Source organism: Rhinolophus ferrumequinum, chromosome 3 (assembly GCF_004115265.2).
Source record: "Rhinolophus ferrumequinum isolate MPI-CBG mRhiFer1 chromosome 3, mRhiFer1_v1.p, whole genome shotgun sequence".
NCBI lineage: Eukaryota > Metazoa > Chordata > Mammalia > Chiroptera > Rhinolophidae > Rhinolophus > Rhinolophus ferrumequinum.
In genome coordinates, this window is record NC_046286.1 from 34,512,751 (window position 1) to 34,540,038 (window position 27,288).

Consider the following 27,288-nt stretch of genomic DNA (forward strand, 5'->3'; position numbering starts at 1 on the left):
CTTTTAAATAGGTGGTCAACAAAGAGATCATGCTATCGATAGCATTATCCTGATTGCCATTGTCACCAGTATTGTTATCGTTAAAAAACACCAAGCCTCGCTCTTGCAGATACAATGGGATGCTTTGACTCTACACCCTCAGCCTGTGGAGTAGGAGGGAAGAGAGGCGCAGGGTGAGGAGGCGTGCCATACCCACGCAAACTGCCAGGGATAGACCCGGCATTTCTTACTCTCTCCTCTCTGGTCTGATTTATCTCTTACATTTCCTCTGAGATCTCCGCAATTGCTAGTATTTCAAATTTTCATTTTAATAACAGAAGGATGTATAGAGGGAACATATTTTTCTTGATTTTCTTCTTCAAGGGAATGAAGGCTAGGCAAAGGGTGAAACACAGGTAAACATGCTATTTTAGGGAGTCAGGTATTTTATGAAGCTATAGGGAATTATCAAGCTCCAAGGATGCCCACTGGTACCTTAAGAAGTCAGAATTTAGATATTATCTAATCCAAGGCCTTCAGTTTATTCATAAGAAAATCAAAACCCACGAGAACGTGAGTTGTTTGCCAAAGACACACAGCTCATTTGTACCATGTTGCATAGACCTGAATTTGCTAAAATGCGTTGCTAAAAACACTACCCATCACTGGACTAGAAGAGTTCTGGTAGATTTTCTCTGTGCCTAATATGCTCCAAGAGAACTCATACTTCATACAATAGGAAAACAAAATCAGCCTCAACAAGTGATTGAAATACAAGTCAGACATTAATGATTCCAGATTAAGAAACCCAAAAGTCTGTCTAAAACCCAGGATTACAGCTGCAGTGTAACCAGCACCGTTCTAAGAGTCTTTGTTAATGCTGGTTAGATCAGAACCACTCTTTTTTAACCACGGATAACTTTGGTTAATGAAGAGTCTGTAGCTTTGGTTACATGTGGGCAGTATTGGTTTGCTACGTAGCGGTTATGCTATCTCCGGTCTGTGCCACAAAGCGTATGTGTTAAAAAGTTGGGTCCATTTAGTATAAAGAGTACTGCTTCCCTGAATCTTGCTTGAAAAGAATTACTTAAGGTACTTGAGTCCCCAGTCTCCAATTTGGCCGTTATGAAGTGCTATAAATGTATTCACCAGTTTATCATCATTTCTCTTCTGTCTGCACGCACCTGAAGGAAAGAGCAAGGGGAAGCATCAAGCAGGTTTGTGATCTCTTCTGCTACATGTTTGTTTATATATCTGTGCCTAACAGAGGTTTTAAATGTGTCTCATGTGAGTAAAATCAATCAACAAATACAAGATGATTAAAAGTGACCTTTCACAAGATTGCCTGCAGAGGTTGCTGTTTTATTGATTCCCCCACCCCACCCCCTTAGGAGCATAAGTGTCTTTCCCTAACTCACTCACTGCTTTTTACAATCTGCAGGTCATGGAATATTCTGAGGGAAAAATAATAATTATAAGCTTTGGTTATTCCTTGCTACCGTTTTCCCAAACAGAAGTCTCACCCAAGTATTCAAACCCCGAGAAGTAGTATAAGATATACTCCCTTCATTAGGGTCCTTCTTTTAGAGTGAGAAATTGTTTTTTGTGGCAAAAGGAACACTGTGTACAGGAGGTGAGAACAGTCTCTCTGTGACATCATGGAGCTCTGAGGTTTATTCACTCAGGTGACCTGATTCAAAAGAGGAGTCCCCCCACTTCATCCTTCAGGAAGAAGATAATCCTCCCAGAAACTTCACCAAATAATTTATGGTCATTCTTTCATGCCTTAGAAGGGAATGCTGTATCAGATTGAACAGCAGAGAGCTAGGCCTGGAGGGACTAGGGAGGAGCGACATCATTGTAATCTGTATTAGTGAGAACCAGTGTGTACCTAAGGGCCTGAGTTTGGAAGCAAAGCCCTGAAGGACAGAGCCAGGTGATGGTGTGAAACGCAGTTGAGGCAGAACCAGCAGGAGAATCCCAGGTGCCTGGAAGGGAAGTAGGGTAGCCAGTCTTTTTCCTGTTAGTGCTTCAGTACTGACGTAACAAAAGCATCCCTGCCCAGAGTTAGCTCCCAGGTGGGGGCCAGTGTGGGTCCAGGGATTGTTCTTTTAGCTTTGTTATACTAACGGCATTAATCAATATATTTATACAGTACTGAAATCAGTTTGGGAAGTTCACTTGGGGTGATGAGGCTGTCGGTCACCCACTTCTGCATTATACTAACAATTTAAAAGATGCACAACCCAAAACATCAATGCATTCATTTATGATGGGTGATAGACGTAGTAGGATGTTTATCATGCGGGGGACCCTGCTCACTGCGCCATGTGTCATGCAGGGTGTCATGTGGGGTCTCTGGTCCCGCTCCCCACATAAGAATGCAGGACATGGTGAGGCCAAAAAGGAACACCCACGGAGCCATAGGTAGGGGAGTCATACCACTATGTTCTCGCTGGTGGCTGGGTTGGAGACACAGGAAGCAGGAACCACACGATCTGAAACCCTCACTCCACCTCTTGCTAGCTCGGCCACCATCTACTTGCTAGCCCCCCTTTTTCTGCTAGCCTAGCCACAGCACTTATATTAGTGGCCAATGGCTCACTGGTTACAGCTGATGGCCAACTAGCCACAGCTGATGGCCATCCAATCACAGTTGATGGCCATTTACTACCTGAGCCAGCACCTTTCTATGTGAGGCCGAGAGCCTGGAAACTGCACTCCTGGCTCTGTCCCCACAATGTTCAACATCAAGCACCCCTTTGGGGTAGGTAAGCCTACACAGGGGAGGACATTAAAATTAAAGACCTTTCTCTTAATTGGGTAGACAGAGCAAACCCCACCGTCCTTTTGTTGTGACAACTTGAAAAAAGTTACACAACACAAATCATGGACATTTTGATCTGTTTTACTGTCTTTGATGATGTTTGAAAAGCTTTCCTTGTCTCAGGAGTTATCCATTTACAAATGACCTCAAAGAGTGATTTGTCTCCAGATCCTGAGGTCAGAGACCACTTTTGGCACAAACCTCGTAGCTACCTGAGAGTAAGTTCCCCTGTCTTGGTTGCATCCTCCAAATCAGAGCTGTTGACGCCTAAAGGGGAAGTTTGTAAATCATGTGAAGGGGCTTGCTAAAGCGTGATCTCGATGGCAGCCCGGAGTGAGGGGTCACCTTGGGCTGACACATTTTGTCCAAATGTTAGCAAGGCAGAAAGCAATGACAGGATTAAAGTGTAACTATCAAGCGTCAACTCCTCAATCCAAAAATAAACCTCCAAGTCAGCCGTCAAGATTCAAAAAGACTGCCAACCAATGTTTTTTTTTTTTATTTCATAATACTTACGTATATCTGAAACATTAAAATTTATTTTGCATGCTTGTGCCTGAGGTTGTCAAAGATAACTCACCTGTAGGTTTGAATATATACAGGACAACTAACCTAAGTTATGGACTTAGAGAATCACACAGAGATTCCTTGCTTCTCTGTGGACATTGGGCAAAAACCACCTTGAAACATGTCGTGTGTGTACTATTATTTAGCATGCATGCCTTACTTAATGCATCATACTTCATACACTTAGGTCTTTTATCCCCCAAATATGTGTCACATCACCCTGTGTAAAGCTCTGACAGAGAATGTGCTCAGTAAATAATTCTTGGATAGTGTAATAAAATGTCTCTGATCTCAAGTAGTTCATGTAAAGCAAGAGAAAACATCAACAAAAATGGGAAAGAGGAGAAATATAAAAGACATAAAATGAAAAACATTTCTATAATCTGAAGAAAATAAGCTGACGCTCCCATTTTAATGTTACCTTAGTTTTCACCTTGTGTTCCATAAGCAGTGAAATTTATAACATTGCATAATGACTGCAGGAAGACTAGTGTAATAACAATCGCAACCATACCATCTCAATAAATAGCAAATTTTCCCTTACTCAACCAAAATATGCACAAAGGAAAATGAACTTATAATGAGAATTCCCCCTTAGCAGAGAGCAGATCTGGTTCCAGAATATTGTTGATTAATGCTTGACCTGATTTCAAATTGACTGATGAAAATCAGTCAAGTGCAGAGCCTTTTGCTGTTTGGGGCCATTGGGTTATTGGTGATTCAGATAAACAAAATAGATCATCTTCAGCCAACTCTCCTGGTATCTCAGAGCCTGGAATCTCCTAAATCCTTCCTCCCGGTTATTCATTGTGTTAAAAACTGGGGGTAACCCAAGTGTAGATGAGGAGTACAGCAGCCAGTACCCGTCTCCTAGAGCCTGGCACTCGCTCGCTGTGAAGGAGAGCCACATCTGTAGATCAGGCCATACACGGAGAGGTTTTTCTCTCTGCAGACTAGATTGAGGCATCGCACCCGTAGTTAACTAGGTTCCCTGCTCTGGAATATTCTTGTTAAAGCATCGCACCCGTAGTTAACTAGGTTCCCTGCTCTGGAATATTCTTGTTAAAGCATCGCACCCGTAGTTAACTAGGTTCCCTGCTCTGGAATATTCTTGTTAAAGAGATTTTGTCTTTCTGCACTGAGGTTAGGGTTTGTTTAAACAAAATTCATCTATGGCATCTTAGGCCACTAAGGAAGACATCCAGTTCTGAGATGGCTTTGCGTTGTTTGTGACAGATCCAAACATTTTCTTTAAAAATACAAACCATCAGTCTCAAGAAGAGTTCAACTGAACAAACGTGAAAATAATGTTTCTTGAACTCTCTTTGGTAGAGGGTCAGATGCAAATGACTGTTCGTCTCCACGGAGCCTGCTCTGCTCTTCTTCCACTGAGACCATAAATACAACCTCTTCAGCATCATTTTCCATTTGTTTTCCTCTGTCTTCCCACTTCTAATCTCATATGTGGTGGTGAATGTGTTTATTAATTTTATTCTAATTAATCATCCCATTAAGTCATTTTTCCAACTCACTTTTTAAACTGGACAGTTTTCTTTGTTTTTAGTATAAATTGTCACTTTCAGAGAATAGAATTGACCTGTACACCCATGGAGCCAGATTAAGCCAGTATTGTCACCTTGAGTTTTTAATGTTCTCCCCTTTGCTCCTGGATGGGGAGGTCAGTTAGCCATCAAGTAGTTTGTGAGTTAGTCATCACACTGGTACAGGAAGACTTTTCCTTCTTCCGACCTGTTAAGCTTTTATTGCTACAGAATAGATCGTACCATCAGAGGTTTGGGGATTATCTGTGAAACTCACTGCCTCTTTTTACCCCGTCTCCTTAATCAACTACTGTTGGCTATATGCCTGCTTCTCAGTTAAGCTGCCTCCCTCTCAGTCTATAAGGTGTTAATACAACCCTGGCAGACTTCTTAGTAGACTACCAAAAGTTGCTTTAACAGGCACTTCTGAGACTGTTGTAAAGATGCATGTCTTAAAAAGTTAAAGCATAAATGATATTTTTTTATTATATCACAATCTTGTGCTGTGACCTGCTGAGTGCTTTGTCCAAATTGCTCCTAGGCCGTGGTTGGCTTTATTAGGTTCTGAGGAGATGTGTGGCTTTTAGGAGAGAACTCTAGAACACTGATGGAAAAGACTGCGTGTTCTTATATTTCTTGTGCATTTGTTTTCCATTATTTAAATTCTTTTCTTCTGTGTGCAATGAATGATCTGCATGTGTTGTTAAACTAAACTCAGTAAGGCTAGACTTTTTGTTTCTCAGAGTAGTCAACTTGTGTCCTTATTAGCAAAATGCGAGATTGTTTCAAAAATAATTTTTTCAAAACGGTCTCTCCTTCTGTTAACATTTATTGATAGAGGGAAGGGAGTTAGTCTTTTAAAAACACATCACAAGATTTAAAATAAGAAACTTTTTTTAACAAATTAGCAACCTAAAATCTTTTCTTTAGTGGCTTTTTTAAGATGTATTCTATCTGACCATTGGTTTCCTATATTAATTGTAACTGCAGGTGTTTCATACAAATCAAGAACTTACTTTATTATTTGAAAGCAATTAATGTTATCAATTTCATTGATTCCTATAAATATTTACTTTTTAAAGTTCTGAAATATTTTGTTCCTCAATCATTTATGCTATGTTGCATTGCTATTAGTTGTAAGGGTTGCTGTATTCTAAAACATTTATATTCTTTTCATATGAATCAGATGCTAACACATAGACTACCATCATTTGTAATGCCTATTTCAAATCTAATTACTTCAACCTAACCATTAAGAGCATTAGATATGTTTCAAGCAGCACGATTAAACTACATAGTCTTTACTGCTTAAATAGTTTGTATACTTATATCTGAAAAATATAGTCAAATGACTTCGTTTTTGAAAATGGAAAATAAAATCCCTCAGCACTTTCCTGGTGGTGAAATGCTTAGTAATGTGCTGCTCTATTTCCCTCACTCCAGTAAGTTCTGTAATAATAAGCAGAAGCTCTTCAGAATGTACACCTCATGGAAGCAGAGGTACCCAGCATCCCAGCTACTGACATGAGATTTGAGAATGCCGACTAACCACAGGTGCATGACCAGGTTACACCACCCCCCTACTTGAGCCCTGTTCAGAGACTCACTCTTCCTAAGGACTTCTTGAATGAAGTTTTCAACCTGCTTGTAATTCCCCTTGTTGCCTGTTGCCTGCTTTGATACTCTGTACCCCAGGGACGTATTTGTCCCATTGGCAGAGTCCCGCGCAGTCCTGGCAGTCAGCCCCTTGGCGCCTCCTTGTGGTGAGACAACTGCTGAGCTGCTGCACGCACTGGATGTTATGGCTCAGTTGCCATATTGTGCCTGAGGCGAGAATTTGTAGAATGCTTATCCTATGAAGGGCTAAAACCCTAATTAAGTATAATAATAACTACAGCATTCTAAATCCAAGAGGATTACTGTGGGGTTACAGTGATGCCACACAGTTCCCTGGCAGGGAACACCCAATAGTAGACTGCATGCTGGGCCATTGGAGTAACGTGTACATCTGGTTCCTAGAGAGGGAAGAATGCCCGTGCAAAGCGGGTGTGCAGCCTCCCCTGAGTATAGTTTTCAGCTGGGACTGTGGGACTGCAGACTAAGAAAGATGCTGCAGTCGGTGACCACAGGGACCTTTGGGTTACTTCCTCCAAAGGGAGACCTCCTTGTTGGTCTCCTGGGTGTAATCCTTGGCATTCTTCCTAAAAACACTATTAACATAAATCTTCTTCAAAAATCATGTTTATAGATGTAACAACAACCGTAAAAAAAAAAACCGAAAAATAATGAAAACTTCAGTGGGCCAGTGAAGAATCTATATTTTTTTAATCAATGTGTGTTTTCAATAACAGCCAGCTAATCAGTTTAATAGCCATCTAATCAAGATGCTCTGTTGATTTCCAAAGGGAAATGAAGTAGAAAAACTAATAAAAGGGAGCTTTTTGTAAGAGGACACAGAAGAGATCTTTGCCTTGGAAAAGAAAATTTTGCCTGGTTAAAAAGTTCTGGATTCCGATCTTATTCTTAACTTTCATATAATCATATAAAAAGATTGAGTGAAAATATTACACATTTTTTTCTAATTTAGTGTGTGATGTTGAGTTCACTTTAAAATAGTTCTTGAGATTTTTTTTTTAGTAGACATTGGCAAATATTCATGTAGTTCAGAAGGACAAAAAGGGAAATGGTACCTAGAACTCAATTTATATCAACTTTAAGTGCTTTAAATGGTAATAAGATTCAGAGAATAATATTATTTCCACTTTCCATTAATTCTTAAAGATAATATCAAAATATTTCAAAGGGGAAATTTTTAAAAATATTTTCAAAGGAGTAATCGTTTTTAAATATTTTGTTATTATAAATAAGCCATGGTGGATTTGATGATGATACTCATTTTAGATTTTCTTTTTTACTTTTTTTTTGGTAACTGAGATTTTTTAAAAGGAAAAATTAAATTTCACATTTAATGGTTTAATGGTATATTTATCAGCTTCCTGTACATTTAGTTGGTATAAGAAAGATATATCTTGAAAGCCTGAGACATAATTCGACATTAACTAAACCCTACTTTCTGTAGTAACTGACATGTGCTAGTTCCAGAAAAGGTAATCGATTAGATAAAGCATAGTGAGAACACTTGTAATGATAGCTATGTCGACTTAAGCCATTCGTTTATCTAAATAAAGGTGCAGAAGTGAGCACACATTCCTGAACCAGATCATCATAAACTTCAGTGATGGAACAGATGTGCTGAAACTGAAAAGACATTTGAAATTTTTATTAAAAAAACAAAACGAAACAAAGAAAAGCTTGAGAAAAGTAGACATTTTGGGCACTATCCCTTGGAGAATTTGTTTAAATAATTTGAAGGCTTTGGATGACATGGACAACCTAGCCTGAAAATAAAAAGATGCAGTTTTATGATGTTATTGTTGCTGTTGTTTAATGTAATCTACCATTTATTCACACACTTGTCAAGTACAGAAAAAGCCTCTATGACTGATGGGATTGTTTTAAAGAACTCTTGAACCCAACTGACCCCATCGCAAAACTGCCCAGCCTGTTATCTGCATGTGCCTCAGCTATTCATGCTGGATTTAGCTATGTCTGCATTTCAAAGGAGAGCTGTCAGCTGCATGGTCAACTTGTTTATTATTACCAGGACTCTGATCACCATAGTTCATTATTTGATTTGTTTTCATGTAAACACGCATAAAACATGTTGTCTTTTTAGAATATCATTTGTTAAGTCACTAGGCATGGAAAAATAAATGTTACTCTTTCTTGTTAGCTACAAAACACATAACAACTAAACACATTTGCTGTTGGCATGCTGCAGGTGGGGACACTGGACGTGGTGGTAAGTGGGAAAGACAAGGCCTCCACTTCACCTCAGATAATCTGTCTCCATGAGAACGCTACCTTCCTGCCCCACAAGGCTGCAGCACAGCTGCGAGTCTCAGCCTCTCAGAATAGCTGCTCCCCAGGATTCCCCTCAAACCCATCGCCCTTCATTGCTTCAGGCCCTGGAAAATCCTGGGCCTCTCACTTGAAAATGAATTCACTTTCTAATGAATAACACAGTAGTTTATAAATGAAGCAAGAACATAAACAAAATGGATACACAAAGCTTCTTACACGTTCATTGGATTCCCACAAAAATCCCTTCACTATGTTGTTATTTTTGTCTCCATGTGAGAGATGAGGACTCCAAACCCCAAGTCTGTGGGATTCCAACCTGCCCTTCCCACCACCTCACACACATCTCTCGATTAAAAAAGTGTAGATATGCACTGCGGATTTTGCTGTTGTTATTAATGCTTCCCTTATCAACCCACAACAGTTCAATCCTAGCTGGCATCTGAGAACTGAATGTCTGAACAAATATAATTTACCAGTAGCTGCCACAGCAAATCAATAACCTGTTTAATAGCAGGAAATTGTGTTGGTGAATATAACGTTTCACTCTGTTAATCAGTCATTGCATTCATTATATGTTGGGGCTGTTCTAACCGTGTGTGGTTTTGTCTCACAAGAATGAATGTAAGCATAAAAGAAATGTGGTGTTAAGTGTTGTATATATAATATGTGTGCAGTGCTGCTAACTGCTATGAGATTGCATGAATTTATGGATATCATAGTCTTGCCTGGGATATAAAATGCATGCAGAATGTAGATATTTATGTATATGTAACTGTCTCCCTGTTTTCCTATAGAAATGTTTAGAAATTACAAAGAGAAATCCTCCCAAGTTTAAAAAAAAAAAAAAACCTTGTTTTACATCTCAAAAGTTGAGGTTAAAGCTAAAATCTGTTTTGAAAGTGAGTACCAAACCAGTTCTTGGTATGTCCAGTGTAATTGGGCACAAACTACTGTACTTGACCTCAGTCCTTTCTATGGTGAATGCAGGAAGCGTGTGTATACATGTAGTAGGAGATTGACTTCAAATGAATGCAGAGATTAATTAAACAAAGCTCAAATTTTCAATAAGGAAAAAAATATATTTCTATGTTCCTACTTGCTGAAAACATTTCATTTTTTAAAAATATATGACCGTATACCATGTCATCAAATTATTTACCCAAGTAGAGCGGAAGAAATTGCTTGAAATAGAGTAATTGTGCCTCTGTTGTCCACAGTCAGAAGCTAAGTTTTAAGGAGCGAGTACGCATGGCTAGCCCAAGAGGCCAGAGCATTAAGAGCAGACAAGCCTCAGTAGGTGACAGGAGGTCCCCAAGCACCGACATCACAGCCGAGGGCAGCCCCACCAAAGTGCAGAAGAGCTGGAGCTTCAACGACCGAACCCGCTTCCGGCCCTCGCTGCGCCTCAAAAGTTCTCAGCCAAAACCAGTGATAGACGGTAAGCGGTTTTTCCATAACCATGTTTAATTTGATAGACGCTAATGAGTGAGATTATGAAGTAATTAATTCTCCATCATACCCCTTGAAGATAGAAAGAAACAACCCCAGAGAAAGAATTGTCTGTTTGTTGTATTGCAAATTTATTCATTGCCTTGGGCAAATGTACAAAACATACGTTTCCTTTTGGAAGCAACTTTGGCAGCTCAAGCTAAATTTCAGAGAAATCAAACCCAATGTTGTTAATCCTTCACTTGTATCTACAATGCATTATTATTTCTCAGACAAGGTCTGTATCAACATCGACATGACTGCCCTTCTGAGGTATGGGTTATATCTGATCAGCAGAGGCCCACGGCCCAGACGAGCAAGTGCTCTGTGAATGTCTTAAAACACGCTCAGAAGGGTAACAGCACCTTTTGGGACAACATTCCCCTTTCTACTGCGCTCAGTCCACCACTGAGTCAGACACCACCTGCCTGTCTTCCCTGGAAAGATTCCTGCTGAAAGTTCTCATCTAATGATAAGTGGAAGCCAAGGTCTTCTCCCAAGAACAATTAACCTATTTTTTATTTATCGTACTCTGTGGCAGAAGTGTACTTGCCAACACATTTTATTAAGTGCCACATAATTTTCATGTTTATAAAATAAAACATTTTCTTTTTCATTTAAGATCAGCTTGGCTTTCCTTTTAAGTATGCCTCCTGGGATCTCTTATACTGGGCAAAGAACCAAAATCAAATAGCATCTTCCATTAATGCATAAAAACTGCAAAGGCTATCAGTCCTTGTGTTCTCATTCCCTAGCATAACCTGTATTTTCCCAGGCCCTGAAAGCCTGAGGGATAAAATTAACAACGAGGGGTCATAATCACAGTGATCTCAGACTCCCTGCAGTGAAATCCCTGGAACCTCAGCCCCTGGGTCCCTCCCTGTCCATCCTGACATCCTTGGGCATGTCTCCCACTCTCAAGTAAGCAACATGAGTCCCCTTTTCACACTTCTTCATTCTCCACAAGCCAATGGGTGCCAGGCTCTCCAAGTAGACACCTAGTGACTGACCCAATGTGGCCCTCCTGGCTGGGCGTGCAGCTCCCATCCCAGGTGCAGCACATGCTGATCCTGCCCGGCTTCCCACCACCTGTCACTGTGCTAAGGTAGGAAATGCCCTCTGCACCAGCACTGGACACTCCCCCATCAACCCCTGTGTCCTGAGTCCCTAGCAGCACAGATTTTCAGTGTCCTCTGGTTTCCACACTCTCCTCCCTAGGAATTTGGCTGAAAGCCCATGAACAGCTGAGTCAAGAGTTACCAGTTACAGGCTTTGTGTTGCACTCAAAATAGATTTTCTGAATATAAATGAATGTCTCATTTCTGGAAGGCAATTTGGCAACATATATCAAAAGCCTTTACATATGCCTAAGCTTGGACACAGCCCACCCACCAATTCCATTTCTAGGATATAATCAATACAATAAAATAATATTAGACATTAGGAGTAATGCTATAAATTAAAAATTATTGGCATGGAAAAATGATCACAAAAGGTAAATTGTTCCATTTTTGCTGTGTGTGTGTGTGTCAATTTATGTATTTATAGGAGAAGGTCTGGAAGGATTTACAGTCTATGAAGTTACCTCCAAGTGCTGAAGCCATAGTTATATTTTGTTTCTTCATTTTGTTCACCTGTATTTCCTATTATTTCTATAGGGAACGTGTAAAGCTTTTTTTATAAGAAAGCAAAAGAGGATTTTCTACTAAAAAATCGGGCCTTCCTTTCCCACACTGCCCTCTCGCCTTCCCCGACTCTGGGGGCCCTACTTCTAACTGGTGGTCACCAAGCCCCTCTCCCTAGGTTGATTTCCTCCCAAAGCATAGAAGCAGCACCAGGTCTTAGTACTGGAGACCAGCCTTCATTGACTGTAGCCGTGGATTGCCTAATGAGGTTTATCAGCTCCTATACAAACAGAGCTGCTGTATTCGGCTCTAGGGCTGCCATAACAAAGTACCACAGACTAGACAGCTTAAACAAGAGAAATTCATTTTTTCACAGTTCTGGAGACTAGAAGTCTGCGATCTCCTTGGCTCACAGATGGCCACCTTTTTCCTGTATCTTCACTTACTTCATCTTCCCTCTATGTATGTCTGTGTCCAGATTTCCTCTTTTTATAAGGACACTGGTCATATTAGATTAGGGCCTACACAAATGACCTCATTTTAACCGAATGATCTCTTTAAAGACCCCATTTCCAAATAGGGTCACATTCTGAGGTACTGGGGATTAGGATTTCCACCTATGAATTTTGGAGGGATACAGTTCTGCTCGTGACAGAGCTCCAGCTCACTCCCGTCACAGTATCCCTGCACAAGCTGGGGTGTGTGCATATCTTTAGCCCTAGCCCTGAGTTCCCACTGTGCTAGAAATATATACATCACCCACAATGGCTCCATGCTCTTCCAATATGGGCTTCAAAAAGCATTCCACTCTATGCTATGAGGTCCTTACAGTTGGCTAGGCACATCTAAATATAAAATTCATAGAATCTGGATTCTGAATATGAAAAATGAATTCTAGTATGTTTGGCCAGAGGGAAAGCATTTTTCAAAGACTCCTAAAGTCGATGCTATCCATCACCGTATTTTCAGTTGTGCAAAGATGTCTCAGCGGTCAGACAGAAACGGAAGTCCTAGTCTCACAAACTGGAAAGGTTTCCTGCCATTTTCCACATCATTCCATATAAGTGCGACTTTGTTTGGTTAGGAAGGAATTGCTTTTCTCTGGTTGATATCTGTCTCAATTGGTTTTGAGTTCCCCAAGTGACAGGAGGCCTGATGGCTGTACTGTTGAAGTAGCTTTGTTGACTGCCCACCTGGAAGAGATCATCATTCCTGACTCGTTTTTTCCAATAGTCCCGAATCTTTATCTCTGGTTTAACTCAGCATTAGATCTTGGGAAAACAGAAGTTCTATTTTTATAGAGAAAAAAAAAAAAACTCAAGTAGCTTCAATTGAAATAAACTTTACTCCTGAATTATTCATTTTTATTTATAGTGCCTCTCTAGGTTTTAAGTATTTCTAAATTCCACTTACTACTCATAGAAAATAATATAACCGTACAGCCAACTCCCAATTACTCCAGATCTATTTGCTCATTCACATCTCAGGTTCTTTTCTTCTACTTCTCTTTCCTTTACGTATTTTGGGCATTTCATTGCCCATTAACAGATCAGGGTGAGTGGATGAAGAGTAGAAAGAATAATGGAAATTCAGATTGGCTTTTTTTTTTTAATTTATTTTTAATTTATTGGGGTGACAATTGTTAGTAAAATTACATAGATTTCAGGTGTGCAATTCTGTATCACATCATCCATAAATCACACTGTGTGTTCACCACCCAGAGTCAGCTCCCCTTCCATCACCATACATTTGATCCCCCTCACCCTCATCCCCCACCCCCCAACCCCCTTACGCTCTGGTAACCACCAAATTACGTTCCCCAGATTAATTTTCAAACCCCGTGGCCATCCTGTGGTCACCGACTGCCCTCCAATCCCCTCACCCTCCCCCCCACAGATTGGCTTTTAAGTTAATATCTAAGTTACATTTGGAAAACAATGGACCTATAACTAAATGATGCTATAATAGAAAAACAAAAGAAATCTATAATTCCTGTGAAATCTGATACCCTTTTCTACAGATGGTATTATTTTCATGATTTAATGACTAAAGGTTATTAAATACCCCGTGTTTTCTTTGCTATAATTCTTTATGAAATTTACATATTACACTTAAAAAGGCCACAGTTGTCTCCTAATATTCCACATTCATGTGTACCAGAGCAGTGGAAAGTAGTAGGCAGATGTGGAAGGCAGAAATTTACAAATGGCAAAAAGGAAGAAGTAAACTATAAGGGACAGGTGTAGTGTTGTCATAGCAAATTTATTTTGACCAATATGATATGAATAGTATTTTTAGTTTTTAAATCCAATAATAAGAGATAGAAATGTTTCATTAGTCAATCAATGGTATTTAAGCCTCTTGATATAATTTTTTAAATTAAGTAGTACATGACTTTTAGATTCCACAGGTAAGTGAGACCATGGAGCTGTTTTCTTTCTGTGTCAGCCTTATGTCACTCAGCATAATGTCCTCCAGTTTCATTCATGTTGTTGCAAGTGACAGGATATGTTTCTTTTTTAAGAATGAATATTGCATCGTATAATTATACCACAACTTCATTTCACTGTGTATGTGCATATCAGATCATCATGTTGTACACTTTATAAAATAAAAAGAAATTGGGTAGGATAGAAATGACATTCTCATCTCAATATGTAAGAATAATAATAATGATAAAAGTACAGTTATTAGATCCTTCTCTGTGGCAGATATTGTTCTAAATGCTCTACTATTATTTAATTCTGCTAATACCCCTATTATTAGCCCCAATTTCTGGATGAAGAAACTGAGGCTTGAAACTAAGTAACTTGCCCTAAGTCTGATAGGCGTAAGTAAGGGAGCCACAGTACACACCTAGGCAGTCTAATTTCACAGTCCTCCTGTAGGCACATTCTCAGCTGTGCTCCCAGATACCATATCAGCTTCCCTTTAAGCATCTTTCAGGTCTCCGTTTCCCCTGCCACCCCTTCTCCCCCACTGCTTTCACTCTTCCATCTTCAGCTGGTCAGATTACCTTCCCATTTAAGCCATTTGACTTTTCCACTATCCCAGCCTGTCTTTCTCCCAACCCAGCTGCCAAACCTCTGAACTACATCACCTTTAAAGGCTGCCAGAGCCAGCAGATTAGGCAAATTGGAGAAATGGTTTTTAGATGGCCCTTCTCTGTTCTATCAAATATCTGGGAAGAGACTCAGAATAGCAGTTGTGCTGCTGCTCTTTGTCTGTTTACCCAGAAAGGGAGGGAGGCAAATGGTGAGATCATCTTGAGGCCTGTTTCATGATGCGAAAGGTAGTGTCAAGAGATGGACCACTGTCAACAACAGACGAGTGAATGTGGCAGACTATAAGAGAAAGGAATACCAAGCAGCCAAAATCCACAAGAATGAAACTAAGGTAGAGCTAGGGGAAAGTCCAGATTTCTGGTGACTAATTTGCTACCAAGGAGGGCTATACTTGCTGGACCCTGCTACACTTGGGAAAGCCTTCCTGAATTACACTCCGAGTATAGTAATCTTTATAGAGAAGGATAAGGAGGTAGCTCCACCCTATAGTGCTTTAAAAAAAGGTCTGTCCCCCATACATGTATAACCTGCCTGTTTTAACATACTTAACATTGTTTCCACTTAAGGGGAACATATCAACTCTGGGGGGCAATCCTCAGGGCTCATGCTGGCTGCTATGGGAGGTGCATCCTCACCAGGTGTTTATGAGGAAGACTAGCCCGACCCTGGGTGCAGGAGATGTGTGGGGTTCACCTGAGCGGAGGCTGGGTGAGCTGAAGATGCAGAACACCTTCCGATCGATTGTGGGGGTCCCTTGAGGCCAGTTCCCTTGTTCAGGCACTGCTAATGTCTCTGCTCTCTTCCGTGTTTCTTTCTCCCCTCAGCCAGTTAGGATGCATTTGGCTGTGGGGCAGATTCACATCTGAGAAGCAGATTCAAATACCTTAAACAATAACGAAATGTATCAAACCCCGTAAAAAGAAGGTCAGAGGTAGGACAGCTCCCAGCAAGGACCATCGGGGTCCCAGCTTCACTCCTCTATGTTTCTCGAGTCTTCTTTTGACTCTGCCAGTCTCTGGGCCACCTCCTCCCCAGGTAGGAAGCAAGATGGCTACAGCAGCTCCAAGCATCTTTTCCAGACATAATACTTTGAGAGGCAGAAAGGGGACCATCTTATGTTGGTAACTCTTCTTAAAGTGAGGAAAACTGTCCATTCACATCTTTGTTTTACATAAGGGGGTTTTATGCCTGAAACGGCCACTGATGAGGAGAACGGGCATTGGCCGTCACCAGTCAGGATCCAGCACCTGAATCTGGGGCCCGATGCCTCTGAAGCACATGGGGGGAGGGGTGTAACTGGATAGATTTGAGGAGTTATGTTCAGAGATTGGCTATTGGGAAGCAACCTCCAGCAGTGTCTGGTACAGCCAAGAAATATTTTCTACTTCATGGTGAAAGTGAGGAGGAAGAATGCCCTTAAACGTGTTTTCTCCCAAATAGTCCGTCTATATGTCATTTCTGTTCCCCTAAGTGGCTGTGCTTTTTAAACGTAAAAGCAAGATTTGGAATTCTTTTTTTTCTCTCCTTTCTTTTGCCACATAATTTCCATGAGACAATGAGCACAGACTGGCCTAACTCCTTGAATTTCCAAAGGACAAAGTGGGTGAAGGAAAATCTAGGGGAAAGTAAATGAATTCACATTTAGATAACACAATCCCTCCTCCCGTACAGGGAGCGCGTACACTACCACCCAGGGAAACAGGTGCACTTGCCTCTCTCCCCTGCTCACCAGCTCAGGATGCCACACTCCTCGAGCTACTTGCCTTGGGGACTCCTTCTTCCCTTTCAGGCAAATGATAACAACTTGGTCTCCCCTAAAGATGTCAAAAGAGTAGAAATGCACAGTGGGAGCTGCTGGAATCCTCCACTCCTCTTGAAGATAGTTAAGTCCAGGCCTTCCCCCTCTTCTTTAACCTCTGTCTCTGGATCCACCGGTCTCCTAAAACCCTTGTTTGAGATTATCAGTGTAAGATCAACAAGCATACTGACAAAAAAGGAAGCATTTTAGTACAGTGGTTTTGACAACCATCCTGAACTAGCAGACTCCTTTACCAACAATGGGATGTTTTCATCCAAGCAGTATAAACCACAAACTGTCAATATTTTTATATTTGACTAATTTACGCACATGGGCCTTTCACCTTATACTAATCCTCTTTTACACTTGTTTTCCAATCTTCTTCTCTCATGCTTTTCTCAGTCTGAGCAGGAGACATTTTTGGTGTTTGTACAAAAATGCCAAGCACTGCGCTGCACTTAACATTTTTCCTGTTTTTCCATATGGATGGCCCCGCTTCAGCTAGATTCTGATTATAATTTTCCACACTAGATTATGCTTCCTGGCACTTTCGGAAACGGCCTGATAATGATGCTGTATTGTATGGACAGAAATAATTCTTGTTAAAGCAGTATTCTATTAGGGCTTCAGCTTAACCTGTTTGCACACACCCCGGCAGGGGATCCCTCCTGTGAGCACGCCCCCTCCTGTGAGCTCTGTCCGGAACAAAACCTGAGGGGTTTCTTAATGATAGAGCAAAGGATTTTTTGAGAATGACTGACTCTAAGCTCTGGAAACTAACACTCTGTAGTTCACGGTCGACCTACCTTAATCATTAGCATCATTTACCGTTTTTCCCTGAAAATAAGACCTCGCCGGACAATCAGCTCTAATGCGTCTTTTGGAGCAAAAATTAATATAAGACCGGTCTTATTTTACTATAAGACCGGGTCTTTGATATATGATATGATATGATATGATATGATATGATATGATATGATATATGATATAATACTAGGTCTTATATTAATTTTTGCTCCAAAAGACACATTAGAGCTGATTGTCCGGCGAGGTCTTATTTTCAGGAAAATAAGGTATGCCAAAGCCTCCAGAGGGTATTCAGTGGGATTCCGAAACAGACTTGCAGTTCTCCTTCACTAAAGTGGTGAAACCCATTACCTGGAGGAATTTCCTGAATCCTACTGCATAGGTTTCTTTTCCCTTTAGTTGTCCAGGTTCCTCACGCAGTCAGTCATTTCTTCATTCAAGGACATATCTTAGCCTTCGCCTGTGTGTCCTACACTGTTCCTGCCCCCCTAAGATCCGCGTCTGTATTCCAAGGCTCTTAGTACTAGGATGGGCAGAGGGGTGAGGAGAAGAGAGCTCTCACTCTCTGGTTATAGACTCTAACTGACTAAGTATTTATTGTCTGTGTGGTAAGGGTTGCTTTTCCAATACTCTTGTGAAATGCCTGTTCCTAGTTTTTAATTACTAGGGAAATACATTTCTATTTTAATTTTACTGGAGTTTCCTATTCTAATCCAAGTACTCCTTGTAGTTATAGAACTGTATTCAGTGCAGATTTTTATAGGTTCTGCCACAATATTTGTTGTCACAAATATAGTGATAGGGAAAAATATATTTTGTTCCTCTTTGTGGGATAAATAGTTCCCTTCTGAAGATATGAGCTATAAATGGATTCCATCTCCTCCCTTCCAATAGAATCTAAGCTGCCAAAGGACCTCAAGCCATACCCTTCCGGCTTCCACAGATCCCGGGTTTATTGAGAAACCTCAGGCTGTAAACTGGAGCTCTGAATTTTGTTTCACCAGAAGAGTAAAGTGTGTGCGCATGTATACACTGGTGCTTCAAAATGAATTAGAATGCTGTACTACTTATCTGTTGTTACATAACAATTTGCCCCAAACTTGGCAGTTTAAAATAACAGACAATTAAAATCTCACAGTTTCTGTGGTCAGGGCATCCAGCCGCAGCGTGGCTGGCTGAGTGCTTCTGGCACAGAGTCTCTCGTGAGGTTGCAGTCAAGCTCTTGCTGGGCACGAAGTCCTCTCAAAGCTCCCCTGGGGGGAGGATCCGTTTCCAGGCTCACTGAAGCATTGGCTGGCAGGCCTCACTTCCTCACTGCATCAGCTACTCCATCCATAGGTTGCCTGAATATCTTCATGACATGCAGCTGACGAAGACAGAGTACACACTTGAGAGAAACAGAGTACCCAAGACAGAAGCTGCAGTCTTTGCTAGCCTACCCTCAGAAGTGACATACCACCCCTTCTTCCATGTGCTAGTGGGCACCCCGACCAACCCTGGTACAATGTAGAAGGGGACTGTACAAAAGAGTGAATACCAGGAGTGGTATCACTGGGGACCTTCTTAGTGGCTGGCTCCGACACATGCCTTTAAATTGGGTACGTCTTTCAGGTGGCATATTTCCACCACTCCCTGTTGTGTTCCCCAGAACCCCAACCACCAGCTCCCCATCCCTTTCAAATGTTTCCTTTACCTGCTACCTCTAAAAGCATGTGGGTTTGTGACCTCTAGTCAAACCATTTCATGTCCAGTATCCTATGTATTATAGTTCAAAAAAAAAAAAAATCACATCCTGGCCCTCAACCTTCATCACCATTGAACTGGACGATTATATTCCATTCTTAGCGCAGCCTTTCAAACATACTATTAACAACATATTGAGCATTCTGTTAGTGTGACAAAAAGAAAAGAAAATGAGAACGCAGGAAACCAGCTAATCAGTAGCAAAACCAAAGTGTTCTGACCTCTACCCCAGTGTCCTTTTTTTTTTTTTTTTTTTACAACGTGCAGCCAGTCTTCAGCTGCTTAAAGAAGTTGAAGAGCTGTCCTGAGTTGCTTCAAAGGGCAGAACCAGAACCAACAATGCACTACTAATTTTTAGCTCAATATCATGACAGTCTAGCAATTAGAGACCCACACCAATGGAAGGGAGGCCATCATTGGAAGCCTTCAAACCAAAGTTGGATGATCAACATTTAGGAATTTCTGGGCCCTTAAGGAGATCAAGCCAGACAATCCCTAAGAAATGTTCTTCCAAACCTGAGTTTCTGGAACTGCTCCAATGGCTCCTCATTAACTGTTACCTCTTATCCCTCCTGAGAATTCCAAACTGAAACATGGAAGACGGATGGAAGAGTTGGCTGGGGAATGACGGAGACACATTTTCTCTCCTGACCTTGGATTCATCTTGCTTTGACACAGAGGAAAATGATTCCCATGGCTTCTTACTCTTTCTCTACCCCTTTCACTGTCAGCTGTAGCCCTTAATTTCCTAAGAAGTGTATCCCCCTATGGTTATGAGGTATACGTGTCTGCTCTGTAGTGGAGCATTCACAGAATGTGGGGAAGGCTTCAACTAGCGGATTTCAATTCAAACCAACAAGTATATATTTGGTGACTGCTGCTCAGGGCTGGCATTGTCCTGGGCACTAAAGAGAGCACAGTGAGTAGGCATAATGACTGCCACCTCAGAGAACTGGCCATTTGTCTGTAAGTTTTACTGCCCAGCCCCACTCTACTTGCAATATTGATTGAAACCGGCAGGGAACAAGGCATCTTCCTCACTCTTCAGACTTCACACTTTTCATAAATAACCTGTGGGTGACCTCTGAAATTCGCACAAAATAAGCCCAAAGTTACCCATTACACAAATCACAGAATTTAGCCCACATTCAAGAGAAGTACTTTGCAGCTGCATGGTGATTTTTCACTCGTATATCTCAAATTATTTCCTTCAAAGGCACACTTAGTTGTCTGCTTCACAAAGAGAAACCAATATGACACAATTTTAAAATTATATTTAATCGCTTTCATGGTGTGCTCTACTTGGTAAAGAAGGAAAAAGAAAGGTTAGGGGAAGGCCAGGATCCTTTTTCTGCAATGGATGGCTGACACAGGAAAAAAGACACAATACCCAGGCTCTGCTTTCTGCTACCTGCAGTATGAAACTCACTTACATTGTCCCAAATTCCTTTTATTTTGTTTTCAATGTCTAATTTTTCCCAGCATTTCTTCTCTTGCCATCTTTTTCCTCTGTTGCCATGTACAATGCAGGACAACAGTTCCTGGACTCTGAAAATATAATAACCTCAGGAGAATATTACCTGCAGAAAATTAATCTCTGTACCTCCAGTTATAAAGATTCATTTGCATATGAAATCCTTAATTCCCAGTGATGAGAAATGTCCATCTTTCACTAATCTAATACAGTAGCAACTGCTGTACCATGCCATTTTGTTGGAGGCGATGACTAAGCTTTACCAAAATTGTTTTGAACCAGTGTTCCCATGATTTTGTTTTGGTTGAAAAATGTCATGACCTCATTTTTTTCTTATATTTGTATAAGTCATCTATTGCAGCAAAACTATTGCAGCAAAATCCCCCCACCACCACCACTCCAATTTAGAGTGGTGGCAATCATTTAGTTAGCCCACCATTCTGTTGGTGGGCAATACTCCTGGTCTTGGCTGACCTCACTCATACATCTGTGATAAGCTGCTGGGTTGCCTGAAGGCTGACTGGCCTAAGGACGCCTCAGCTGGGCTGACTCATCTCTGTTCCATATGGTCTCTCAGTCTCCACGAGGTTGGGCTGGTTCCCATGGTCGTGGTGGGTTCCTAAGAGCAACAAGAGTAAAACCTGCAAGACCTAATGAGGCTTAGGCCCAAACTCTCACAGAGTAATGTGCACTGCATCCTGTTGGTCAAAGCAAATCACAGGGACAGCCCAAATGCAAGGGGTGGGGAAAGAGACTCCACTTAAGGTAAGGAGCTGCAGATATTGTGGCCAGTATTGCAATCAACCACCCCAGCTGTTTGTAGCTTATTCACTTTTATTCTTTGCAATTTCCTATTGGGTCTACATCTGATTCATTTTTTTATTCCTCCCTATAGTTTCCTTCACTTCTAGAGCCTAAGAAGGAAAGGGAAGGAAAATAGCATTATTTGCACCTAATACATGCCAGGTGTTGACTAGGCACTTTCGGTGGGTTCATTCAATACCTGCATAGCCATTTTGCAAGAAAATCGAGACCATAACATGAAAATAACTTGCCCAGGTAGCTCAGTCTAAATGCCAGAGTTCGGGCTTGAAATTGCATTTAGGTGCAATTCCAAAGTTCTTCATGTTCTACCATGGTGCTTAGCATGTTTTCTTACAGTTAAGTCACATCACTAATAAATGAATGAAACAGTACAAATCAGCTGTAAGTTTAGTATTTGTCAAATGATTTATCTTGAAATATGACAAATCTATTCAAGCCATGCTCCTCTGTCATTATGCATACACTACAAATAGTCTCTCTCTACCCCTTCAAGTGTCAATTAAGGTAATGCACCAGTAATTCCCATTTTTTTTTGAAAGCCACACTTAAACATTGCCATCTCTGGCCATCCTAGTCCAAATGCTATCCAGGTTTACACACTGGCATTTCCTGGCAGTATTACTGCTAAGCTAATAAGAATTGAAAGTTGAGAAAAAATTTACCATTGTCTATTTTGAATTCCCCAAAAGATTTGATTAATGAATAATGCAGATTTGTAATTCTGCAGTTTGTCAGACATTGTAAACCATGAGTGCTTTGATTGAAGTCAGATGTCTCTGAATATGATTCAAAGCAGACAGATCTCATCTTTTTTGGAGATAAGATTAAATAAGATTTTTGTCACTGATTCAAAATGTTTCTCCCTAAGACTGTCTTAGTCTAGAACGGCACAAGAGCAATCCATTGATCTCTTCTAATTTGTCCTAGTTCAAATATTTTGCTGTGAACTGAGGGAGGGTGTCTGAAATGACACTGTCAGGCACGGACCAATAACTATCCCAGTTATATGCATGTGATTGGCCTTTGCTTTGCTATAATCACTTGGCTTTGCGAGGATTACCCAAACAGTTTTTCTAATGAAGGCAGTCCTGCTAGACTATGAATTTCCTTTGCATTGATTACAAACACCTGGATGACTTACTAGTGGAATTACAGAAGTCTACAAAAGTCCATTTGTGTGTGTATGAGTAAAAACAAAAATGTTGTCACAAAACTGGGAGTTTTACGTCTTTGTTTTCAGTTGGAAAGACTTAGTGCCTTGAGTATGGTGAATTCTCAAGGAATTTTTTATGAAAATTGAATTAATTTGACACACTGGTAAGAAAACCAGTCTTGGAATAAAATAGAACTTGGTTCAAATGCTAGGTCAGGTCCCCCACTATGCTGGGCGAGATGAGGCAAGTTACTTAACCTCTCTGTGCTGTCATCTATGTATCTATCTATCTATCTATCTATCCATCTATCTTTAAAATAGCAGGAATAATACCTACCTAATTAGGTTGCATGTGAAATAATGAGATACAGTGTGTGTAAAATCCTTGTTCAATGGCCAGCACAGAATAGGTACTCAATAAATTGAATGCATTGTTATTATTTATTAATTCATTAATGCTAATGTCTACATTAATGTTCATGAGCTAAAGTGCTAGGCTTGATTAATGTGCATGTTTTCATCTTCCCTTCCTCCTGTACCTGATGGCAATTCCTCTCCATAGTAAAAGGAAGTTTAAAAGTTATATGTTTATACAAACTTTGTTCCTTCATTCTTAGACTGAGTTTTAGGGGTCTTCCTGTTGAATAATTTATATAGTTACAAAAAGAATGAAGTATCTTTGTTATATGTCATGCTATTACTATTTATCAGGGATCGTTGCCTTTATTAAAGATGACAGAAATAGTTCATTTGTTATGGAAGAGAGGTATTATGTGTCACAGTGTGTGGCACATAATAGTTGCTTAAAAAATACTTGTGAATAAATGAATGATGAACAGCTAATGAACAAATAAATCATTTATTATTTAGCTACTCAGGAGTCAATTCGTTAAAACTTATTGATAAAAATTGCTTTGGGATTATAAAAAGCCCCCACACAAATGAGACGTATCACTGAAGCATACAGTGTGATATTATTATGTCTTTATTGCTGAATCATTGCATGCTGAGGTGTTGGTTAAAATGGGTGTTTGACTGATTTTTAAGAAGTTAATGAAACTCCTGTATTGCTTTGTAGTTGCAATAATTTTAAAAGAACCTATAAAAACACACTTCAGTTTTCCCATTTAAATAAATATAGTGAATATAGCAACATATGAAATTAAAAAGAAGAAAGAAAAAGTTTTTATATTTTTTTTTCTTTTTTACTTTATGGGCAGTTACTACTAAGCCATTGTTATGATGTGATCAGCAATTTTAGCAGTAGAGACGATACTAATTATTTTTGAAAATCCCTAGTGCTTCATATCATCACTCACAACAGAAAGACTCCTTTTAATTAAGTGTCAGGAACTAGTCCATGAAACTTTGCCAGCATTTCTGCTAACCAGTAAGTAAGGTTAATTGACAATTCTTAATAAAGAATCTTAGAGAAATTCGTATCATAATTAACGTAATGTAAGATGCTGATAATGCATGAATTATCTACTCAATCAGTATAAGTGGAATCTTTGATCTTGAAGAGAAAGTGCAGTGGTATCTTACATTAGTAAGATCGGCCGTTCGTATAAATTAGTATTTCCGAATGTTCCTAATTAGCAAGTCTGAGAACAACCACAATAAAAATCAAGTTTGCCAAATAGAAAGGGTGGTGGTTAATGTATTTGGTAAACGTGGTTCGCTACTGATTGAATCCCCCAGTAACCAAGTTTTCTGTGACTGGCAGTCATCATGCAGAGAATGCAAAGCCACCCAACCGTTAGTCACTTAGTAGCCATCTAGGTTATCAGATCGACTGTCATGATATCACAATGTTTGTGTTCAAGTAACACTTATTTTACTGAATAAAGGCCCTAAAGTTGCAGGATAATGATGCTGGCAATTCAGGTATGCCAAAGAGAAGTTATAAAGTGCATGTATGTGAGGGAAAAAACAGAGTACGCGTATATGTAGGATTTGGTACTGTATGCGATTTCCAGCATCCACGGGGGTCTTGGAACGTATCCGCCTCGGATACAGGGAGACTACTGTACTTGAGGACTCTTATGTTGTGTACGTTGCAGACTGTGTGCATATTTGTGTACCTCCTGTAGTGAAACATGTGAAAATGGAGCAATAATTCTTCCCACATCTTCCAATAATCTCTCAGTAACATTTTCCACAAAGTCAATTGCATCAGGGAACCCAATCCGTTCCACTGTGACTTTTCTTGGAGAAGTCCTCCTAGAAGCCTCCCTCCCCCTTTTAGCTAAGTTGACTGGCCTCCAAGCCTGCTGCTGCATGCCTATTACCTTTCGCATTTCTTTTGATTTCCTTTTGGATTGAATTCCCAGTTGAGGGGTATCATGTTCTTGTCATTCTTGATATATTCTTATTTCAGAAAGTACAACTCCAATATTTTTTCAGGCAAAAAGATGGTGTGATGACAGAAAGCATGATGCTGACAGCTGTCGACGTGCCTGTCCCTTGTTAATCAGTCTTACCTGGACGGATTACCCTCTCCACTTCCGCACTGTGATGGCACAGGGGTTTTCCTTCACCGTCGTCCTGTGCTTCCTGTTGTCTCCTGTGCCTCTGTCTTCCTCTCTCTTGGGTCTCTTTCCCGTTTTGATGAGGTACCTCTTCTAGTGCATTCCTGAGAAAAGGTGCAAGGAAAGCCAAGTGTTTTGAGAACGTTCATGCCTGAAAATGGCTTTATCCCATCCTCATGCAACTTAATTGTTTGGCTTGTGACAGGACATACGAGGGAAATAATGTCCCTTCATCATTTTGAAAGCATTACTCCCTGTGTGCTTGTTTTCAGTATCGTCATTAAGTCCAAAGCCATTCTGATTTTTGCACAGGAGCAGTGGGGTTTTTCATTTGTTTGTATGTATGTTTATCTTTAGAAGCTCACAGAATTCACTTTTTGTCCTCAGTGTTCTGAATTTTCATAATATTTCTTGGTAGGGGTGTATTTTTATCCACTACAGTGGATACTCAAGGGGTCATTTTAAACTGGTAATTCATGACCTTCTGTTCTGGAATATTTTATTGTTTGTTTTGTTTTTTTATGGTCTCTTCCCTTTAATTTCTCTGTTGTCTCTTATGGAAATCCTTTATTTGGAGGTTGAACTTGTCAACTGGCCCTCTGATTTTCTTATCTTTCCTCTCCCGTTTTCCACCTCTTTGTCTTTTAGCTCTACTTTCTAGGAGTCCTTACTGAGATTTTTGTTTCTGCTATCATTTCTAAGGTTATTTGTTGTTGTTGTTGTTGTTGTTTACTAAGTGTCCCTCTGTTTTAGGTTCCTATTTCTTTTTTCATATATATAGTATATTGCCTTATCTCTGTGAAGATATTGACAGTGTTTCAAAATTTTATTTTCCTTCGTTTCTATTTCCTTCTAGTTGATTTGGATCTCTGTCTTTGTATGGCAAGATTTCTTCAGATATTTAGTAAACCTTGGATGTCTCCTCATAATTAAGTGTGGAAGATGACATGGGTGACTGGCATTTCCGACCATATGGTTGGAGCCAGTCAACTTTGATCTTCACCGTAGGTTGATCTGGGTCAGCCATTTCTTGGAAAATTTCTGGTGTGTTGGTATAAATTCGTTCTTTTTTGTTGAGCTGCTCATATTTCCCAGGAAGTACTTATCAACTCATAGCTGGAAGGTAGAAGTCCTGCTGCCATTGTTAAGATATGATGCCGTGCCAGTGGGTTCGCAACGTCCAGACTGTGTATGATCACTTGATGTCCTGGGTTTTGGTGTAATACCACCCTTCAACGGTGCCCGATGACGCTTCCCCCAGACACTTCCAGTCAGTCCCCTGCTGGAAAAGGCGAACCGCGTCTGCCCTGAAGGTGTGGGGCAGACTGCACACAAGCTTCCTTATCTTGTTATCCCCAGAAGGACCAAGTGCTGCCAATTCCTGAGACTTTTGAGTTTTCTGAAGTGTAAATTTTGTTGTTTCTCAGCTTTTCCCTATGTTGGCACAGGGTTTTCTCTGGTATCAGTCAGTTACCTAACTTGTCCATCTGCTTTCCCACTTCCAAAATTATGCTGTTGCTGCCTCCTTTCCCATTCTATTCTTTATGAGCTTATGTGTTTTTTAAGAGCATCTTGTCACTGTAATTTTGGTTGGTTTTTCAGAGGGATCAACATTAGGTGTGTATGTTCAATGTACCACTTTAACCCAGAAAGGAATTTGTATGTGTGTGTGTGTGTGTGTGTGCACGCGCGTGCTGGATCACAATAGTAAATGTATTTCTTATTGTGGATGGAAATCAAAACATTTGAAAACTACTGCTAGGCCATGCCAACAACAAAGTAGTCAAGTCTATACAAGGCTAATTGTATTTTCTCTCTACTATGAAAGTCTTCCATAGAACTGAGGGAGTTTTAAAGATGTATGGGACCTTTTTTTTTTTTTTCAGAATGTGGTATTCTCAGGAAACTCTAGATCTAACTCTTTTTAGGAAAAAAAAGGTA

At 40.3% G+C, this 27,288-nt stretch overlaps 1 protein-coding gene across 2 annotated transcripts in view; it reads left to right on the forward strand.

Annotated features, from left to right (window-relative positions):
• Positions 1 to 27,288, forward strand: part of KCNQ5 (potassium voltage-gated channel subfamily Q member 5) — a 532,349-nt gene that overhangs the window by 465,367 nt on the left and 39,694 nt on the right. The window contains exons 9-10 of one of the 2 annotated variants that reach the window (XM_033102968.1): positions 1,170 to 1,196; positions 10,056 to 10,276. In XM_033102968.1, coding sequence (XP_032958859.1) covers positions 1,170 to 1,196; positions 10,056 to 10,276 — 248 coding nt within the window. The remainder of the gene's footprint in view (positions 1 to 1,169; positions 1,197 to 10,055; positions 10,277 to 27,288) is intronic. The other variant, XM_033102969.1, reaches the window with a different exon arrangement.